We start from the raw sequence: 22,375 nt of genomic DNA, 5'->3' as shown, positions 1-22,375 counted from the left end.
GGGCTGGAGGTCTCCCTTTAGAGCACTAGACTGCGAGCGCGCTGCTTCTATCAGGACTTGGAGAAGCTGTGCGGCTGCGGTGTGCTGCAGTGGCGTTTGCTCCGGACCAGGCGCGGCGGTCTGAGAAGGGCCAACCAGCGCCTGTTCGCCCAAATGCACGCCCGACCCTGAGGAGGTCAGTAAACGGCATAGCGCGGAGAGCTGGGTTGCCGCTCCGACAGGTGCATGAGGCCTCAAACGACCGGCGAACGGATCGACGGCAGAGCGGAGAGGCTCACGCGTGTCGAAGTCGCCTAGCTGTGCACGAGGTAAGCGGTAGTCGGAAAGCGCGGCAACGTTGTCGGCTTAGCGGGGTGGCTCACGCTCGACATTGCCTACCAACTGCGCTCGGGACAAAAAGGCCAGCGAGCGGGTTTGCACCAACAGCGAGGCTCCGCTGCGGCGTACCGGACATCGAATTGCGCTCGGGACAGAGGGGCCAGCGAGCGAGCGAGAGCCTATGGCAGAACGGCGAGTCTCCTCCGCGGCGAATTCGTCCGAGAAAGGCGCTCGGGACAAAGAGAGGACGGCGAGCGAGTTTGTGCCAGCACCTAAGCAGGGTGGCTCCGATACGGCACGTGGGGTACTCAACTGCGCTCGGGACGAAAAGGGGGCCGGCGAGCAGGAGCAGCACGTCGGAGGGGCTAGTACGGACCTGCTCCGCGCGCGTCTCGAACAGTTGAGGAAACCCGAAAATGACATGGCTAGGACTAGAGTAGACATCTCGACATCACCAAAGGGCTGTCTAAAGAAGGGATCGCTCCCGGTGGCCGAAGGCAGCTAGAGGGTCGCCGAGGCGAACGTACCTATGCTATCGGTGTCGTCCGCGTCGAAGGACACATTAAGTCCGTAGCCATGAGATCAAACAGGAACGAGGGCCGTGAAGGGGGGCCTGCTCTGATGCCATGCTGAAACAGAGTTGGACGCCAGTTATGTGGAGATGGGTTCGCACAAGGCTCGATCACCCTACAAACGACGGTCAGGAAATGGCACGGCGCTACGGCAGGGTTCGTCGACTCTCCGAACTCATTGCGGGCCTGTGATAGCCTGTGAGCATAAGCCGCGACATGCCGCGGCGATGAAGCGCTCAGCGGAAGAGAGCTCAGGTGGAGAGCTAGGGCGCCCGGGGGCCACCACTCACGAGTTTTGAAAGTACCGCCACTCTTTGAACTCTGCCGCCGCCGCGCGACCTCCTCGCCCCTTGCGCGTTCCCACCCAACACCCCCTAGAGGGTGTTGCCCCACCGCGGCACAGTTTTGCCCCCATTTGTCTGCACAACGATTGGTCTCCCTGCCGTTGCCTTTGAAAACGCGCGGATCTTGAGTTTTGCTTGCGTTTTTCTTTTTTGTTCGCGCCATTTTTCTCCTCAGCTCGGCTGGCTCGGCGCTTTAGCTCGGCGTAGCGAACGTTGTACGCTCTGTTTCCTGCTCTATGTGCTAGCGATATATGCCGTGCTGTTGCGCATACAACTGCATCAAGAAGCTTGAAGACGTTTGTGCCGTTTTTATGATACCACAAGGAAAGCGTGACGGCTTGCGCAGGAAGCAGTGGCTTGTTCCGACTAAGAACAGCGTTGTTTGCGAGGTGAGGTGTCTTTCTTTCTTAATGCTTGTAGCAAAGCATTCCGTAATGCTGCATTTTTTTTACATCCTTCCAGCCTGCTCACGAGCGCTTTTGTTGCGGCAATTTGTACGTTGCATAAAAATGCAGTTGTCCTCAGTATGCTTAATATTCTGCTGCGGCTCCACCACCTCGCACGTCGCCAACGGTTGTTATTCAGTCGGAAACGCAGCACTATACATTCTGTTTTCCGCTGTGAACAATTATGTGCGAAGATACGGCCTCTCGATCGCACTTTTCGCAATTGTTAGGATCCGTTGCCTGTTTTACTGAAAATTGAAATAGCGGCTTGCAGAGGAGCTATTATTTCTAGCTTACGTCGATCTATGCGTCAGTCAGATACAATGAATGCAAGCCCTGAAAAAATTAGCGGCGAGTATACCCGTGGTACTGCAAGTGACGAGCGCTAGCTAGTCCACATTGCGTTTTATTTAAGTTTTAAGGCGAAAGCCTTAAATCGATCTCTATGTTTCAAGGTCGCGTTGTGAACAGAAAATATCACGTGACCCAAGGAAGGCCAGAGGCGACCCAAGGCAGAGAATGATTAGCCAATTAACGAGTACCGCCACTCTTTCTTCTCGTTAGCCAAATAATGATTCATCAGTGATTGAATTAAGGTGGATTAGAGTGTATACAAGAGGATTAAGGTGGATTAGTCTGTATTAAAGAGGATTAAGGTGGATGAAGTAGGATTAAGGGAGATTAGAGTTGATGAAGTATTAGGACAGAATAGGTTGGATTTGGGTGCATAAACAAGGATTAGGGTGGGTGAAGCAGGATTAAGGTCGATTAGGGCAGATTAAGGTGAATTAGGGTTGATAAAAGAGGATGAAGACCGATTAGGATGGATTAGGGTTGATGAAGGTGGATTAGGGTGTATTAAGCAGCAATAAGGTGCATGAATAAGGATGAAGGTGTATGAAAGAGGATTAAGGTGAATTAGTATTGATATATTATTAGGACCGATTAGGGTGGATTAAGCTGGATGAAGGAGGATTAAGGTTGTAAAGCCTACTGTATTAAACCTTAATCCACACGAATCCCTCATCCACCTTAACTGGCCTTAATCATCCTTAATGTACATTAATCCATCTTAATTCACCATAATCGACCTTCATTCACCCTAATCCACCTTGCTTTAATCCACCGTAATTCTCCTTAATACACCGTAATTCATCTTGATCCAGTCACTAATCAATCATTACTTAACTTTGCTAATCAGCAATCATCTATTATACACGGGTGCACATGCTTTGGTTCACTTCCGGCCTTCCTTCGGTCACGTGATATTTTCTGTAGCTCACAACACAACCTTGAAACAGAGATCTAAGGCTTTCGCTTAATAAGCCACACGCAATGGGATGTGCCACAAGCAATACTAGATCAGACGCACAAAGTAAAGAATCTCATCATGTGTCAGAAAAATTTTTTGGAGTATAGAACTCGCATCAAAGCTCCTTTTACATCAGTATACCCTGTTCATACGGCTTTAAGGAAAAACCAACCTCCTCATAAATGTTGCCTTCAGCATTATCGGTGCTGTTATGAGCATTTCTCAAAAATTTCAACACCACTGGTGCGCGCAACTGGCCCAAAATAACATGCCTCCATAGAATGGAGGCATGTTACTATTACTATACCCTCGATATTTGTGATGATAGTACTTTGCTTATGTTTCAGTGCATAATACATCTTGGTTTGTCCTATGCCAAGTTTCCTTCTCACTGATTTCAAGCTGCATCCATTTTCTTTTTCTAGATCGTCAGTCTTCCTCACATTATAATTTCGAATATCCCTTCTTTTCTCCTTGTTGATCAATTTTGACAGTTCCCCGAACTCTATCTTATCTCTTGAATTGGACACTTTTATTCTTTGTCGTTTCTTTATTAGGTCCTTTGTTACTTGGGAGAGCTTGCCTACTGGTTGCCTTGGTGCCTTGCCTCCCACTTCAATTGCTGCTCTGAAGCCAGCATAGTTACAGTTTCATTCATTATCTCTATGTCATCTTCATCTCTCTGTTCTACGGCTGTATATTTGATTGCAAGTACCAGCCTCAATTTGTCTGCTTTTACCCTTACTGCATCTAGGTTGGCCTCTTTCTTCCTGACCAATTTTACCATTTCTCTTTTCAAATTGAGGTGAATCCTAGCCCTCACTAAGCTATGATCACTTCACTTTAGACTACCTAACACTTCTACATCCTGCGCTATGCTGGGATCGGCAGAAAGTATGAAATCAATTTAATTTCTTGTTTCACCATTAGAGCTTTTCCAGGTCCACATTTTCTTCCAATGCTTCCTGAAAAAGGTGTTTATTATTGGCAGCTTATTCCTTTCTGTGAATTCTACCAGCATCTCTCCTCTAGCGTTCCTAGAATTGATGCTGCAGTTGCCAATTGCTTGTTCACCAGCCTGCTTTTTCCCCACTTTTGCATTCAAGTCGCCCATGACTACAGTACACTGAGTTTGCACTTTTCTCATCGCTAATTGAACATCTTCATAACATTGATATACTTCATGATCATTGTGACTGGATGTTGGAGCATAGGCTTGAACAACCTTTAATCTATACCTCTTATTAAGTTTGATTACGACTACAGCTACCCTCTCATTAATGCTGTAGAATTTGTCAATGTTGCCTGCTATGTCCTTATGGATTAGGAATCCTACCCCGTATTACTTCTTATCTAGGAGACCTCTACAGCAGAGGACATGTCCGTTATTCAGCAATGTATAAGCCTCACGAGTTCTTCTAATCTCACTAAGGCCGATGATATCCCAAACAATGTCTGATAGTTCCTCAAAATGCCCTGCTAAGCTAGCCTCACTTGAGAGGGTTCAGGTGTTGAATGTTGCAAGGATAAGTTTCCATTGGCAGCCTGTCCAGACCCAGAGATTCTTAGCACCCTCTGCTGCGTTACAGGTCTGACCACCGCCTTAGTTAGGTGCTCTGCAGCTGCTGGGGACTGAGGGCCATGGGTTAATTGTAGGAATCATGAGGGAGGTACCTTGCATATGCTGTACCTTGAGGGTATAATGAATGAATGAATGAATGAATGAATGAATGAATGAATGAATGAATTAATTAATGGTGTCAGAGCCTTGGTATAAATATTCAATGACTGCCTCTTGACTAGCGACATATGGTGATCAGTTGTCTTTGCGACCGTGTTTACCATACGTGGTGTGAAGTGCTACATTAGCCATACGTGTTTTGTCATTGACAAAGTCAGTTTGTACCGTAGGTAACTTTTTATTCAAATGTTATATTTACATTTCTTCTGAGTGTGCAGAACTGTTTTTGACAGAAAGCAACACTAGGGCATAGGACAGCATGCTGAAAACTTGTTTGTGTAACTGTTTATGATTGGATGTAGTGCTTGTTGTCATGCCATGAAAAGCTTGCTGCATCGCTGCCAGCGGCATATTTCTTCTTGGGTGACAAATTTCTACTGAACGTTTGGCTTTCGTCAGTGTTTGCAGTATGTGCTTGATTTCACTGTCTGTGGAAGGTGATCTTCCCTTCGACTTCATAGTGGGCAAATGAACACTCCACCTGGCTAAGTTGGAAAGCAGCCATCATCAGTAATAGCCTGTGCAAGTACCAGAATGACTCCTGCCTGCTTCTCTACGAAGTTGCATGCTTCATGAACTTTTCGAAAGCATCCCCAAGAAATGCATATGAATTTCTTAAATAGGGGAGAAGAATGTGATGAGAATGCGGTGCAGATTGTTTAGAGCGCACACCATTGAAAGAGAAAGACTGCGTTCAAGAAGTGGTGTGCCGCTGGCTTTCCTTGGCATCTAGGGCTTCGGACACCGTGCCCAGGGCGCTCGCATCTGTAAAGCTTGACCAGGCCCATCAAAAAGGCGTCATGGTGCAGCAAAGCATCTTCAAGCTCAAGCCTGTGACTTGAGAAGGCGTGCCCACTGCATGAATGCCACAACATGCTCGTAGCCCTGTTGCCTGGTGCTACGGTCATCGCAGTGACGGTGCGCGTAAGTGAGACGCCTGTTCTGGGAAGGAGACAGTCATTTACCATCTTTACTAGTGAATAGCACCAGGACTCCTTTGATAGGTATTGGTTAGTGAAGAATGGTAGCTCAATGTTTATCATTCAAGCTTTAAACAAACATAGCCAGACATCTAAATGATCTTGTGTGTTTTTGAGAGCTGCAATGTATATGTTTTATTACTGTCCTTTATGTGTGTCCCATACAGTCCTCCTCCATAAACAGCATTCCTTCATGTTACTGGCCTATCTCTAATGCTTCCGGTAACCTGGGCCTATAGACAGACTCCTTTCCTATCACATGGTGCCATGTTCTTATGCAAACACAGTATACAGCGGGAGTATCCTCTGTAAACTTTACTGGAGCCCAGTAAACTCCGTGTATGTGCAGCCATGGAAGTCGGTACCAGTAACGCTCACCAAAAGATGAGAACGCTCTTCTACAACGCTCTAATTTCAGCATTTGGGTCTAAATGAAACTGCTGAACTTGTAGCTAAGACAACAATGGTACCATCATAACAGGATGAAAAGAATATTTTCTCTTGCACTAGTGTGGTGATCAACAAGAGTTGCATCCCCACACAATGGTCAATGTCTTATACTGGCCATAAATGTGAACACTGGCTGGGCATCACCACTTGACGTCACTCACACATATGTATTTCATTAAACACCACAAACTGGTACCCATCGGCTCACTCCCAGTGCAGCCGCCGTGCAAATCGACAGCCATGAAATGGCAGTAACACTGCTAATTCTGTCCATAAAACAGCAGCACATGACAATTAGACAGAACTGGCTTGTGACTGCCGCTTATCCGTTGTGCCAGGCTCTTCCTCGTCAGCCTCTTCAGAACAGCTCTCCTGGTGAGTGTTCCAGTCTTTGCGCTGACAAAATGGGCTGCAGTAGCTGACCCGATGGCACCCGGTGCACTCCAACAAGGCTTCCCGGTTGCAGTTGGCACACCTCTGGTTGCAGAGATCAAAAATGAAAACTATGTCAAATGACAAAAATTTGTCACGTAAAATGGTCAAAGGTTCACTTTCTCAATGCCTTTTCACACATTACAGCCAGTAATGAGCCACTGCAGCCAGTGTGTGGTTTGAACTGCTTGAAGGAGTTTAAAAGAACTGAGTAACTACCCAAAGAAATCTGCATCAAGGAAAGAACCTTTCTATCATATGATGCAGCCATGACACTAAGAGGAGAGCAAGCAAGGCCAGCAGTTACAAGTTGTGAGTAGCTTTTATTTGGGCTGTGTTTTCTTGTCTAACCAACAAAGATGTGTGAAATGAGCCAATTAAGGCTCCACTGACCATCACTGTCCAACGGTCATCCGGCATCTTTACATATATTTATTGCTATGTATACTACGGAGTGTTTTACTGAACTGTTTGAGTGTTTGCATTCTTTTTTCTTTCTTTTTTTTTTTACATTTCCCATGGGAAATACGTGCACCGTTTTGATTGTGCATCACCATGCAAGAATGGAACATGCGCATGGCTGTGCACATTCAGACTCTTTACATATACTTGCTGTCATTTCTTTCTTTCTTTCTTTCTTTCTTTAGTCTCTTGCTATTTTAGATTTTTTTCCCAGGTGGACTTTTTCCTTGGTGAATATTGCATGATCCTCACCAACTGCACTGAAATTTCCTTAGTAGTTTCTTGCCATTTGATTACAGCCAATATTTCTGTTACTGTGTATTGGGTAGCATTCATTTACTGTTTCCACGGCTTGCTGTGGACTTGAGCAGCGTTTATACCCTGTAGATATACCTATGTATTGGCTAAGTACAAGTTGGACACTTGTTTAAATGACTTGCAGTGAAAAACAAGGTCGAATAAAATTTCTCTCACAATGTACCATGTCTGTGCATAATGCTCAGATCAGCAAACAATAGAGATTGTTTGTGGTTTGTTTAACCTTCTGGTGCTGCTTTGTCACATGCTATGCTCCAATGCTTCCCAGTGTGTCATTACCATTTTGTAATACTCTCTACTGATACAGTCAATCCCAGATATATCAAACTAGAAGGGGATTGCGAAATGATTTGATATTTAAATTTAAAATATGTCTATCTGAAGCTTATCTGAGACCTCTGTGCATTTTGGACAGTTTTCTAAGATCTAAATGTGGAATTTTACCGATTTGATTCTCCAAGGCTGTGTTGAATGCACAAAAGCTGACTTATTTTTTGCACACGGATGTCACAAGTCACTCGCACAGATTTACTGATCACAGTGTTAACCCTAAAAGCTTACATAGCCTAGACATGAGACCTTGGTGCACCTCGCGCATGTTGTAGTGCTTGTTGCATATTTTTATTCAAGATAATGTAGAAATGGACGCACCGCGGAAGCAAGCCGGCTTGTATGAATTTGTGCCATGCTGCCATCAGTGCACTTGTATTGCAAATCATGCGTGAACGTGCTGGGCCGCATGTCCATTACCATACCAACAATACGCTGTTTAAATGGCCTATCATCATACGTAGGCAACTAGCCAGGCAGACCGTGTCAGGTTTCATGACCAACTTGCTGCTGGAACTAGTCATCCTTGCTTCTCAACCACCCTAAAAAAGTCCGCACATCTCTTCTTGCTAGCCACTCAGTCCTCACACGCTCAGTGCTCCGATCCTTCATTCTTGGCCCTTCTCCTCTGGCTGCTGTGTCGGTGACTGCCAGCACTACGCACATGCTGTTAGTTTCGAAAGTGGCTTTCAGCTTGCAGAACATTTGAGTCCATTAATGCGGAAAGTTGGGCTAGTTGTTGATTAATCATCACACCTTGCTGGTGAAGCAGCGTACTGATGCAGACACAGTGAAGACAGACAAGAAAAGACGACACTCGCTGCAACGACACTTTGCACTGAGGTCATCACAAGTGACGACACTTTGCAGCGAGTGTCGTCTTTTCTTGTGTGTCTTCACTGTGTCCGTGTCAGTGTGCTGCTTCACCCAGCAAGGTATATTCAAGTACATTCCGACTCAACGTTTAATTGTGTGAGTGAATCGAATAGAATATTTTTCGAATACTAACACTATTGGTTTTGCAAAAATGTAATTTTTATTCACAAACCAAACGTAAGAAAAAAAAAAGCAAGTTTATTGCACAGCACATAACGAACAGGAAAATTGTGCTTTGTGATCAACGAAATTCTCTAGTACAACACTTTTGCTTGATAGTATCATAACTGCAGTTACTTAATGCTGTCATGCAGGAAGGATAGCTATTCAACATGTAGGGGAGCAGCGACACCCTCCTGCATCTCACAATTCCTCCAGATACCAAAAAGAGATGTTCAATAGACAAACTAGTGTCTGGTCTCGGCAGGCATCTCTCCACAATCTGAGCCAATAGTGGGCACCATGCTTACACCACTAACTTGGACCTTTTTCATGGCCCGAAATTTCATCATGCACATATCTTTCAACCTGTGCTTGTACAAGGCAGGGAAGATTGCTGCTGGTTGATGAGCTTATCAAAGTCTTTCGACAGTGATGACATGAAAGGAGCTACTTCAGAAGCTTTGAGTGTTGAGGGCACATCTGGGTTCCTTGGTGTTGAAGTTTTCCTAGCTTTTCCTAAAGTCGGCTTTTTAATGCACTTTTCTGTTGAAGCACCCTGGTGGCACTCAACTGCCATAGAATGAGGGTCTAAAGGGATTTCCAAGCTTGTAACTTGGTCAAATTTGCAGTTCGAAAACCATGTTTTTAAGCACTTAGCCAGATTAGCAGCAGACACAGAGGTTTCCACCTCACGGCTGGTGTTGTTCTGTGCATGAAAAGGCTGCATAGTGTGGGTACTTGAGCTGATAGTGTTGGGCAGCCATAAGAACCAGCAGGGGCCCCGTGACAATGCCCCCTTCTTACTTTTGTCTTCTCCAGTTTGGCATCCTATATCTGCCGCCACTCAGTGAAAAGATCAAGTGTCATCCACACTTTCTTGTGGAACATGTATTGGATTAGGAGGCCTTAGGTGTTTTTGAAGCAGCGAGGTGATCTACTCTTGCAGATAATGAACAGCTGGAGTTTTAACGAGCCATCCATACGTGCAGCAAGCTAAACTGAGACCGCCCTGCTCATTTTCCTTCCATGGTATGTACTGCCCATCAGATTCATTCTCTTGTTTGAGTGCATCTGCCAAAACAGTGCTGTTTCAAGTTTGCCGGCATTAAATATTTCTGACGATACGACACATAATCGTGTCTCCATTAAGAGATGTGTACTTGCAGGTGCATGGCACGGTGCAACGTTCAATATATTAAATGTGGCGGTGAATGGAAATTCGATGTACGGGTAGTACATTGCTATACTTTTGCATAATATTTCCAAGGAAATTTTACAACTGTTCAATATATGCAATAATTTGATATATCCGAGTCTGATATATTTGGGAGACTGCATTTATCAAATCAGCTTGAATCGAATCAGCATGAATTGAACAGCTGTTGATAAAATTCCTGCATTCCTAGTAATTTATGAAATAAATAAATAAAGGACTTCTGGAATGCTGGTCAATTACATTTCAATTGTGTGGGTGCATTGGGGGTATTGCTTCTATTGTCAGACCTGCATTCAAAATTTTTAAACAATATTTTACTTTTATAAATATACTGCAATCACCATGTGGTGATTTTAGCAGGGTGGTACAAGCCTAATTAATACAATGGGATGTACAGAAAAATGCAAAGGTGAATAAAAAAACTATTATTTGAATAAATAAAAAGCACACAGGTTGGGTACACACATGGTTACACCACAGAAGTACACACTGTCACTAGAAATATGACACACAAAATAAAGTCACTGTAAACATGATAAGAAAGAAGTTAATTTTGGTGCTGAGACAACATCATCTTTTAGCTGGTTCCAGTCCATTATTGTGCGTAGTAAAGTAAGAATGAATACATGAAAAAGCTGCTATGCAAGGAAAAGGGTGTTATAATGAAATTGTGTCTTTGCCGAGTAGTGTATCTAGACAAGAAGTACGTGATTTTCATTATGTCAATATTGTAATGCCCCTTGATTAGTTTATATAAGAATTTCAAACGTGAACAACCATTTCTTTGTGCCAGAGAAGAAAGATTAGCCCTCTTTAAAAGCTCTAACTCAAGTTCTCGTAATGTGTTATAAATAAAACACACGGCTTTTCTTTGTACCTGTTCTAGTTTGGTGATGTTAATTTTTGTAAAAGGGTCCCATATCATTTCAGCGTAATCTAAAATGGGCAGCACAACGAATTTGTAAGCCAAGAGGCGAACAGAAGGGGCAGAAAGCTTAAGTGCTCGCCAGAGAAAAAAGAGTTTCCGGTTCCAATTCCAATTGAGATCGTTTGAAATCTACAGCCCTAAATATTTACAGTTATTAACTTCAGAGAGGAAAGTGTTATTTATACTGTAATCTAAGTGGAAAGGTTTCTTTTTATGTGTTATTCTCATGAAAATTTTTTCAGCGTTGATCACTATCTGCCATTTGCGACGCCAAGAAGCAACCTTCTGAAGTGCACTGTTCACCAATAATTGATCCCACTTGGCATTAATTTTGCAGTACAAAACACAATCATTGGCAAAAAGCTTAATATAAACTGCAATATCTTGGACAATATCACTGATATATAGGAGAAACAAAAGTGGCCCTAACACCAAACCCTGGGGTACTGCAGAATCCACCGTTACTGATGCAGATAAGCTGTTACAAAAGGAAACAAATTGTTTTCTGTAGGTTAGGTACGCAGCGGTCCATTCAGTCGACTTGATTATTTTTGAAAACATTATGAAATTTATAGAGTAGTTTATTGCGAGGAACATTGTCAAATGCCTTTGAAAAATCCATGAATATAGCGTCGATTTGTGTACATTTGTTAATTGATGTTGCAAAATCGTCTGGTTTGAAATTACGTTGCTCTATTTCACATGCTCTTCTAAAATTTATGAGCAGCTTTGTCATGAAGCATGGACTTCATAACTGTGCTGTGTAATTAGAAATTAAATTAGAAAGATTGTGGTCCAGTGTCCAACCGGGGGATAAGCTGGCAGCCCCAGTTGGATATTGCTACTGTCAATGGTGCCACCGCATACTGTCTACATCATGGACTGTAGGAGCTTTCTAAGTGCCATGACACACAAAGATGATTTTATCTGCTGCCCACATCAGCTTGGCAGCACCGTAAAATAGCAACACTTTGTAAACGGGGCAGTAGGCTTAAATGAATAATGGCAATCACAGTTCTTCTAGCAGTAAAAATGAAGCACAGAAATTTACTCAGGCACTAAGTCAGTAAAATAAAAGAAAACAGCAAACAAGTACAAAAAATTCAATATAGAGACAGAGGTTCACATGTCTTATATATACTTGTATAAATATAGTTCTTACAAATATATACCCTTGCTTTCATGGCAGAAGTGAGAGAGAAATGATGCAGCAAGTATTGATAAAATGTGTTCTACGCATGTTAAGGTCGGAAACAATGCTGTTTTCCATGCAAATTTTTATAGTTTGACAACTTCTCTAAATCAAGCTTTAGATCAGAATAGAGGAATAGCAGTAATGTTTATGCACAATGTGTAGTACCATATTCCCTGAATGACAACAGCACAGATGGCTTTCACTTTGTTGAAAGTGCACGAATGTTGCCAGTCATTGAAGTTGAAAAGTGCACAGTTTCTAGGTGGCATTGTATTCATGCATTGTTCATATTCCTGACTGTGTTTGGTAATTATGTAGATACATGAACAACAATAAAGAAAGATTGTTGTCTGTTAAAACGAGGTTTAATTGCCTTCATTTCTTAGCCTTCATTGACTCTATCTTTGTGGAAATTGTGATAGGAGTATTATCTAGCATCTTAAAATACACCATACCTTAATTGTTGTATCACAAATATAGATGCCAACAAACATCTTGCCTAATGTATATCATGATACGGACACAAGATACCAAATCCGTATCTTAAGATAGTACTAATTAAGGTACATGTATCTCTGGTATTGTCCACCCCTAAACATCAGTATTGAACTTCCCCGTTCCCACAGTCAGCAAGACTCTGAGACGATAGATGTTGCGCACATTATCGATGCCAGGGATGCCTGTTAATGAGGGCACATGCATGAACATCTACAGCATGCCATATTGATGAACGAAAATACTCCTGACTGAAAATTCACAAGTTGCAGCATCAACCTTAGAGCAATGATCTTGCCTTTTGTCATTATCATGCATCTGGACCTCTGACGTATGCTCAGAAGGAATGATAATTAAATATTGTTGGTAAAGTAGCAGGGAAGTTTTCATTCAAATGATTATGAACACAAATGATGAAGCATTCTCTATTTGCAATATTTATTGCATTGCGCTAAGTTCTCCATTCCTTTTTGTAGCATCCTTGTACATGAGGAACAAGCACAAGCGGCCTCTGCTCAATGCGTCCTTTCTCCCAAACAAATATTGCCTAAGAATTTTTGTCTGAGCAAAGCACTCGGCACATAAACACACTATGCTGAACATAATTTTTATACAAATGACATTTCTTATTACTCACCTTTGGTACAAGGTCATCCTCTGTGGCTCCAGAACTTTGGATGCTGGCAGTGGCCTGAGTTGTTTCCTTTTCAGTGCGCACTTCCATCACACTCCTTGACAAGCTCATCTGTGCCTCAACCCAAGTGGTGCTCATGGCCTGTCTCAACAGGTTCAAGGAAGACAATGTAAGAGAATACAGCGAGAAATACTGCACACAAACTTTCCGACGAAGAATCATTTCAGATGCTGCTGCACAAGAGAGAATATGGTAACAAAGATATTTCAAACTTAAAGGGACACTAAAGGCTAATACTAAGTCGACGTGGAGTGTTTAAATACCGTTCCAAAAACCTCGCAACGCTCATTATGCGCCAAGAGAATACCTTTCTCAAAATTCAAATCTCCTGCTACCCAACCGCGGGAGTGGTGACGTTGCATAGGACCTTTGCTGCCGTCGGTGAGTGAAACGGCGTCCGAGAGACGGCGGTGAGCCAAGACAGATAAAGTCAGAGCGGCGGATTCTCTGTCGCAGCTGCTTTTTGGCTAAGTGGTGTAGACCATTCGGGCATCTCGCGACATCACATGGAAGGTGAATTCTCTGCTACTTGCAGTTTGTGCAAGTTTCGTAAGCCAGCAAAACCAGCGCAGCACTACGCGATAATTACTGAAATGCGAAAGCGTGGGTGGCGCGCAGCCGAGAAAACACGATACCGTTCGACTGCCCGCATCATTGTCAAGGGTGATTTCAATGAGTTCTTAAAGATGAAATAGAACTGGACAAGTAGCATTTTATTTCGTTTTATAATACAATAGGAGGATGTTTTGTGAAATTAGTGGTTGACTACTAGTGACAGAACTTAACTGAGGAGTGCTTTCGTCATGGGGCAAGTGCTTGAATGTCCCCTCAATTTCTCAATTATTAAGGCTCTGTTCGCGATAATATTGATGCCTTAGTTATTCTCGAGCACTAATCTATCACTATAGCTTGACTTGGTATTTGCCTTTAGTGTCCCTTTAAGTGACAAATATACTAAAGCTCAAGCCAGAAAATACTAAACTTAGCTTTACTACAGGATAGCTTGCATTTTTCTTTTGAACAATACACAAGCCTTGTTCTACATTATTACTTACAGTGCACACTTCAAACCTAGATAAAAAAGAGACGATACACGAGTGTTGACTCACAACTAAAAGTTTATTGTTTTCAAACAGTCATATAAATAGAAAAACTCACACATGCGTACACCCGCGCACCATACATTCCCTCAACCAAAAGCAAAACAAAACAGAAGAGCGGTACTAAAAGATAGCGCAACATTTTTAAAGATTAAAAACATATTTTCTAGTTGTGCAGTGCGAGTGACGCCTGGCTTACACACATGTCCCCACATTTATCGATTAGGTAGGCCTCTGAAATGAGGCGGGCCTTTTCATTTTTATTTGTCCAGATTAAGTGTGCGCGTTCAAAAATGGGCTTGCAACTGCAAGCTGTGCAATGGGTTGCCAAATGTGATAGACCAGCGTTCTTTAATCTGGAGGAATGTTCTTGCAACCTTTTGTTTTTACGCCTGCTCATTTGGCCAATTGTAACAAGATCCGCATGACATAGCAATGCAGCAACTGGGCATTTGGTAGCAGTAAAAAAATATAGTCTACAAAAGATAAACAGAAATATTCATGAAACATCTCATAGCTGTACGCAATGTTTACCTGATAGTGGGTTTCATGGTATTTAAATGTGCCAAGACATTACGCTGACTAGCATGGGAAACATCAACAGCACACGGCACATGTTAAACGATGTGTACTTCTTTCCATTGTTGGACTTGTTGATACATGCGTAGACTAAGTGGGCATTAGAATTGGAAAGAGAGAAGCAGTGGGGTCTACAGGGCAGGGTGGTCACTTGGCCTAGCACCTCAGAAGGTGTAACTGGGAGTAAAAACTTAAGCCATTGTCGTGGGAACAGGAAATAACTAAGACACGACTTTCTTGCAAGGCTAACCCTTCACAGTGATTTTTATTTTCTTCCGGATGCAGAGCTCGTGCCTCTCCTCCCTCTTCTTCTTTTGCCGGCACCACACGCTCAGCAGCCAGACTTCGTCACACGGGCCCCCCTCCTGGAGAGACGGAGCCTGTTTCCAGTGAACGTACTTGTAACGTTGAGGGGCTGGAGACAGTAATGGCGAGGGAGAAGGAAGCAGAGAAAATGGGGCAATGTAAAAACTGTGAATAACGGTGTTGTCGATGAAGACAGGTGTTGTCGATGAAGGCAGGTTTGAGTCTATCAACAGAAACGACTGTTGGCTCGTCACCGACGTCAATCGTAAAGTGTTTGGGCTTGCGGTCTAAAACAAGATACATTCCTGTATATGGAGGCTTCAGTGACCGCTGAGTGGCGTCAGTCTGCAGAAAAACACGGGATGTCATATTAGTGTCCTTCAAGCTGAAGGGTGCTTCTACAGTCTTGTGGCGAGGCTGGATGGGTCGAGGTGCGGTGAACGAGTGTTGCATTCATTGGACGAATCAGGGTGCATTGCACGTTGTGGAGAAGAAGAGAGGGTGGACAAATTCGGCCGGAAGACGCAGGGTAGTACCATACACGAGCTGGGCTGGAGAACTCTGCAAGTCTTCCTTAAAAGCAGCACAGAGACCAAAAAGTACTACTGGAAGGACATGAACCCAGTTTGCAGAGTTGACAAGGGCCATGAGTGCCGCCTTAAGGCTTGTGGGCGATACACAGTCGTTGAATGAATAATACACAGTGATTGAATGAATGAATGCCGCGGGCGGTTAGTGAGTTGTTGGAAGAGTGCACTCTTGAACTGTTGGCCTCTACCAGTTGTAATCTAGGATGGGATGTCGAATTGTGATATTCATGTGCTTATAACAGCATCTGGAACAGTTTCTGCTGTGATGTCTGGAAGTATCATGACTTCAGGCCATCGAGTAAAATGGTCGACCTTGGTTAAGGCATAGCGATTTTGTTTTAATGGAGGAACAGATCCAATGATATCAATGCGAACTTTCTGGAAATGTTCAATGGGCGGGAGGAACGATTGTGGGGACTTTGAATGTGGCGATACATCTTAGCTCTTTGGCAAGCCAGACAAAAACGTGCCCATGCCCGCACATCGACATTCATGCCTGGCCAGACATAGCACTCACCTATGAGCATTTAGGAAGCCTTGATTCCAGGGTGAGCGAGAGAATGCAAATGTTCAAAGATGCAGCGTCTGAGATGATGCGAAAAAAAGGGGCGATAGCGACCAGTGGACATGTGACAAGTGAGTAGTGCGTCGCTCTTGCAAGAAGAATGTTGCAGGTCCAAGCTGCTTGGTGCTGATTTTAAGTGCTGAAGTCTTCATAGTTTTGCTGTGCGATGGCAAATTCTTTTTGCGAAACACCCATTGCTGCAATGGCTTTGACTCGGCTGAGCGCGTCTGCTGAAATATATAATGCTCCTTTCATCATAATCAGCCCATTTTATGTTCACTGCAGGACGAAGGCCTCTCCCTGCGATCTCCAATTACCCCTGTCCTGCACCAGCGATTCCGACTAGCACCCGCGAATTTCCTAATTTCATTGCCCCACCTAGTCTTTTGCCATCCTCGACTGCACTTCCCTTCTCTTGGCACCCATTCTGTAACCCTAATGGTCCACTGGTTATCTAACCTGCACATTACATCACCTGCCCAGCTTCATTTTTTTTCTCTTTATGTCAATTAGAATATCGGCTGTACCCATTTGCTCTCTGATCCCAACCAATCCCTTTCTGTCTCTTAATGTTATACTTAGCATTCTTCGTTCCATTGCTCTTTGTGCGGTCCTTAACTTGTTCTCAAGCTTCTTTGTCAGTCTCCAAGTTTCTGCCCCATATGTCAGCACCGGTAAAATGCACTGATTGTACACCTTCCTTTTCAATGATAATGGCAAGCTTCCCAGTCAGGAGCTCCCGATGTCTGCCGTATGTGATCCAACCAATTTTCATTCTTCTGTTAATTTCCTTCTCATGGTCAGGGTTCCCTGTGATTAGTTGACCTAGGTAACATACTCCTTCACAGACTCTCGAGGCTGACTAGCGATCCCCAACTCTTGTTCCCTTGTCCGGCTATTCATGATTGTCTTTGTCTTCTGCGTATTATCTTCAACCCCACTCTTGCACTATCTCTGTTAAGGTCCTCAATCATTTGTTGCAACTCGTCTGCGGTATTGCTGAATAGAACAATGTCATCAGCAAACCGAAGGTTGCTGAGATATTCACCGTCGATCCTTACTCCTAAGCCTTCCGAGTTTAGTAGCTTGAATACTTCTTCCATGCACGCAGTGAACAGCATTAGGGAGATTGTGTCTCCTTGTCGGACCCCTTTCTTTATAGGTATCTTCCTACTTTTCTTGTGTAGAATTAAGGTGGCTGTGGAATCTCTAGATATTTTCCAGGGTATTTACGTAAGCGGTCTGTGCTCCTTGATTACGCAATGCCTCTATGACTGCTGGTATCTCTACTGAATCAAATGCTTTTTCGTAATCTATGAAAGCCATATAGAGAGGCTTATTGTACTCTGCGGATTTCTCGATAACCTGATTGACATGGATGTGATCCATCGTAGAGTGTCCTTCCCTGAAGCTAGCCTGTTTCCTTGGTTGACTAAAGTCCAGTGTTCCCCTTATTCTATTGGAGATTATTTTGGTAAATATTTTCTATTATACTGGGAGTAAGCTAATAGGCCTATAATTTTTCAGTTCTTTAACGTCTCCCTTTTTGTGGATTAGTATAATGTTTGCATCCTTGCAGTCGATAGACACTCCGTATAGAGAGCTGCCAGTTTTCCTAGCCACGGCCAGTCTCTAGGGGAGCGCGCGCTTTCCTTCTTACGGCCTTCGCATTTGCCGTGGAAGCAATGGGAGTTTTTCTCCAAGAGTTACGCCTTTCGCCGCTGCCATGGGCGCGACGACCCTACTGCTAGGGACCGTTCTCTGCCCGCCTGCTTCTGCGGCGGCGGGCGGTGATCGCCTATTTTCGTGCTGTTTTTCCGCTGCTTCTTGTTCAACGATTCACCGAAACGAAAGAAAACAAAAAGCAAATGATTTATCTACATATCAGCCAATAAGTTCACACGTGAACGGAGTTTTCATAGAAAAATTCGAGCCATAGAAACATCAAAGGTCCAATCACTCTCGTTCCTGAAATGTATGATAGGTAAATGACAGATATTGCGGTCTGAAATGCCGAAGGTCGTATTTCGGTCAATTTCTTGCATGTCTCATAGTCCATGCCGAAGTTAAGTGCTGGTAGAGAATTTAGTTAATGCGAAGGTTAACGGAATGGTTTATAGTTTATGGGGGTTTAATGTCCCAAAGCGACTCGGGCTATGAGGGACGCCAATGTGAAGGGCTCTGGAAATTTCGACCACCTGGCATTCTTCAACGTGCACAAACACTGCACAGTACACGGGCCTCTAGAATTTCGCCTTCATAGAAATGGCTCAGTAGCTTAGCACTCCAACCACTGAGCCATCGCGGCGGATTCATATAACTTTCAATGCTGCCATATTCATTGCTTTCTTTTTCTCGCCACATTGTCAGGAATAGGGGTATCGTCTCCTGACTCGGATACCTGACGACGCCATTGTCGCCGCTGCTTCCACGAACGGCATTCCTCGCAGCTGCGTGTCGAATTATGTCTCGAATTCCGACACATCCGCCTTTACGTTGGTTTTCTAATAATCCTCCCAAGGTCCGAATTCGCCGATCTTAACAATGTGCAGAAAAGCCTGCCAACTTGACTTCCCTTCTATGTGCGAAGCGCAAACGTCACTGTTGGTCTGCGCTTGCTTCTTTTTTTTTTCCGAGCCTCGCATATTTCTCTCTTGGACGGGGAGTGCTCTCATCGCACTGTGTGCCGGCACGCAGCGTGGCCTTTAGTGTTGTGAGCGCTGGTGCACGTTTCTGGTGCACCACTCACGCGGGACGGCCTTGGAGCGGGCGCGCGTTCTCCTTCCGCGTGAATGGCGGTCGCAGCGGCGGAGCAGTGGGGCAGTGGCGACCCCACCGCGGTGCGGTGGGAGGCGGAAACAGACCCCATTGCGAAGGCCGTAAGAAGAGAAGCGCGCGCACCCCTCGAGACCGGCCGTATCCTAGCATTATGTCTCCTCCATCTTTGATTAAATCGACTGTTATTCCATCCTCTCCTGCCGCTTTTCCCACTTTCATGTCTTGCAAGGCCCTTGTGACCTCATCTCTAGTTATAGGAGGAGTTTCTGTATACTGTTCATTATTGTTTCCAACAGAGTACTCCTGAGTCCTCTGGGTACTGTACAGGTCAGTATAGAATTATTCCGCTGCTTTTATTATACCTTCGAGATTGCTGATATTACCCGGCTAGAGCATACATCTTGGTTTGTCCTATGCCAAGTTTCCTTCCCACTGATTTCAGGCTGCGTCCATTTGTTACGGCTTCTTCAGTCTTCCTCACATTATAATTTCTAATATAACTTATTTCCGCTTTGTTGATAAGTTTTGACAGTTCCGCGAATTCTATCTTATCTCTTGAGTTGGATACTTTCATTCTTTATCGTTTCTTTACTAGGTTCTTTGTTACTTGGGAGAGCGTGCCTACTGGTTGCCTAGGTGCCTTGCCTCCCACTTTAATTGCTGCCTCTGAAGCCAGCCTCGTTATGGTTTCAGTCATTACCTCTATGTGATCATCATCATCTGTCTGTTCTAAGGCTGCATATTTGTTTGCAAGAACTAGCCTAAATTTGTCTGCTTTTAGCCTCACTGCCTCTAAGTTGACCTGTGTTTTTCTTGATGAATTTTACTCTTTCTCTGTTCAAATTGAGGTGAATCCTAGCCCTCACTAACCTGTGGTCACCGTCACTAGCCAGCGACGGTGACCAAAAGGGAAATGTACGGCGAGCACGTGGGTTAGTGGACATCCCGTTAAGTGCAGTAGCGCTGAGATCCGAGAGGTGTCGAATATCCTTGTGAAGGATAGGAAAACCAACATGCTGTGGGAGTGAAGGATCGATTGTGGTATGCTCATTTGTAAACAATCACGAAGCAGTTGGATGAGCCCTGGCGTTGTGAGTTTCGACCACTGCCACTTGGGAAGCAACGAGGTTTGGGGATGACACCTTGCAGAGTTTGGGGCCAAGGACGCCAGAGCAGAAAGGCTATGGTCCGATGCACCTAGTAACACCATTTGGACGGGAACTGGGAGACGTTGGAGGATCAGGCGCTTGAAAAGTGTCTCATCAAAGGTGGAGGCCTGTGGTGCACAAGTAGATGCTGCGTATGTCGAAGGAGCTGGGATGGCTGATGGATGATCGCCGAGCTCTGTGGTGGATAGGAGCTCTTGCAGGCGGCGTCTCTCGGAAGAGACTGTGTGCTCCAAGATAGTGACCTTGAAGGTGTCACAGGGTGTCGGAGACTGAGGTGCCGTCAGGAGGTCACACAAATGGAACGCGACATAAGCAAGTAGGGCAGCTAGTAGGTGGACGTAGTGGGTCTGTTGAGAGGTTATGTGCGCAGTCTAGAAGCTCACCTCTACCTGAAGAAACTGGATGTCAGGATGCTGGTGGCTGTATGATGGCATATTGACAGCATAGTGTGCCACAGGGATAGAATTAAGAGCAGTGATATAGAGCTGAGCCGTGAATGTGCTGTCAGAAGGTGCAGCTGTGTTCATGGTCTGAGGCCACCAATGTCGTGGGAACAGGAAAGATCTAAGACACAACCTTTGTGCAAGGCTAACCCTTTAGACTGATTTTTATTTTCTTCCAAAAGTAGAGCTCGCGCCTGCCTTGCCTCTTCTTCTTTTGCCGGCACCACGCACTACGTGGCCAGGCTTCGCCACACCATGATTTTGAGATCATGTCACACTGTGCCACAGCAACACTAAATATGCTACAATTGGCCACAACGAGGCTATGATTTGCATATTCATGTCAGATATCTCCTGAACACACTGCAAACAATAATTTGTAGAACTAGGCTATCATAAACAAGCCCTATAAAGTGGCATTTTATTAGCAAATTGTAAAGCTTGGCACACACACATACGAAACAAACAATAAATGCAATAATACAGATGAGCTTTGCCACTAAAAGGCAAACGGTCTGGAAACAATGATTTGACAAGCCCTTCCTTCATTTAATCCCGTTGGTCAAATTTCATATTCCTTTGTCTTGTTCGGCAGTTGTGAACAATGATCTAATGAAGTCATTTCGCACTGTATGCAACAGAAAAAAAAAAATGATGAGACAGAAATGTCAATAAAGAAACCTCCCAGCCTACCATACGTATGTCCTGCCTTTCATAAACATTAGATTAGCTTGCAGTTCTTCTTTTACAAAATTTTATGCTTGACACTACATATAAATGCACCTGCAAGCACAAAGCCTATTACAAACAGACATGGGCAGTCTTAAAGGGCATGCCCTCACAATAGCCTTCTCACCCCCATCTGCACTCACATTGAGAGTGAGTAGAGGATCATAATCAGAAAATCTGATGGGGTGAGGAAGCATGCATCTCATGAAGTGAGGACAAGAAAGGGTGACGAAGTATGGCTCAATGAGGAGGTTGTGATCAATCTGCTAGTACGATGAGGAGTGAGCACATTGCATTTGATTGCGAAAGCATAGTCGCACTAGGATGATGACCCACCAATTTTTCTCAGCGCCCCGGTCAATGCGCCGAAACCAACAATCTGCAGGCTATCTGCTGATGGGCAAGTCGGTAGCTCATGACTGTTGGGAGACAGCGAGGTTTTGCTGTAGCACTGCAATAACGTGACAATCCTATTTCTGCATTGACGTTGCTGCCACGGAATTTGTTGCCGAAGATTTCTTCATATGCTACTAGTTCTTTATCTGTTTTACTGCTTCTCAAACATACATATTATTACCTATTACATAAGTCATAATGTCACCGGGTGTTTAAATTCTAGTTCTTGATTTTGCACATTTTACTTTCACGCTTTCATGGAGTACCTCTACACTAGACGTCCATTAATTCTACTTCAGTTAATTCAATCCCTCACTTAATTTGATGCCGACCGAAGGTCTCAGTTGGCACCTGTATAGTTCTATGGGCCCAAATTTTTATTATTTTGATACTGAAATTGGCCTTCACCATGTAATATGAACTTGAGTGGTCCAGATACATGCACCTGG

General features: G+C 44.2%; 1 protein-coding gene across 1 annotated transcript in view; it reads right to left on the bottom strand.

Moving 5' to 3' along the window:
- Nucleotides 1–3,293: 3,293 nt before the first annotated feature.
- The window catches only part of LOC126545209 (deformed epidermal autoregulatory factor 1 homolog), a 112,818-nt gene continuing 93,736 nt past the window's right edge, over nt 3,294–22,375 (bottom strand). Inside the window, exons 7-8 of the mRNA XM_050192969.3 lie at nt 13,215–13,352; nt 3,294–6,640 (exon numbers count right to left, since the gene is read on the bottom strand). Coding sequence (XP_050048926.2) covers nt 6,458–6,640; nt 13,215–13,352 — 321 coding nt within the window. The 3' untranslated portion in view covers nt 3,294–6,457. The remainder of the gene's footprint in view (nt 6,641–13,214; nt 13,353–22,375) is intronic.

Source organism: Dermacentor andersoni, chromosome 10 (assembly GCF_023375885.2).
Source record: "Dermacentor andersoni chromosome 10, qqDerAnde1_hic_scaffold, whole genome shotgun sequence".
NCBI lineage: Eukaryota > Metazoa > Arthropoda > Arachnida > Ixodida > Ixodidae > Dermacentor > Dermacentor andersoni.
The sequence above is the reverse complement of the archived record's forward strand: the minus strand, read 5'-3'. Positions and strand labels throughout refer to the sequence as shown.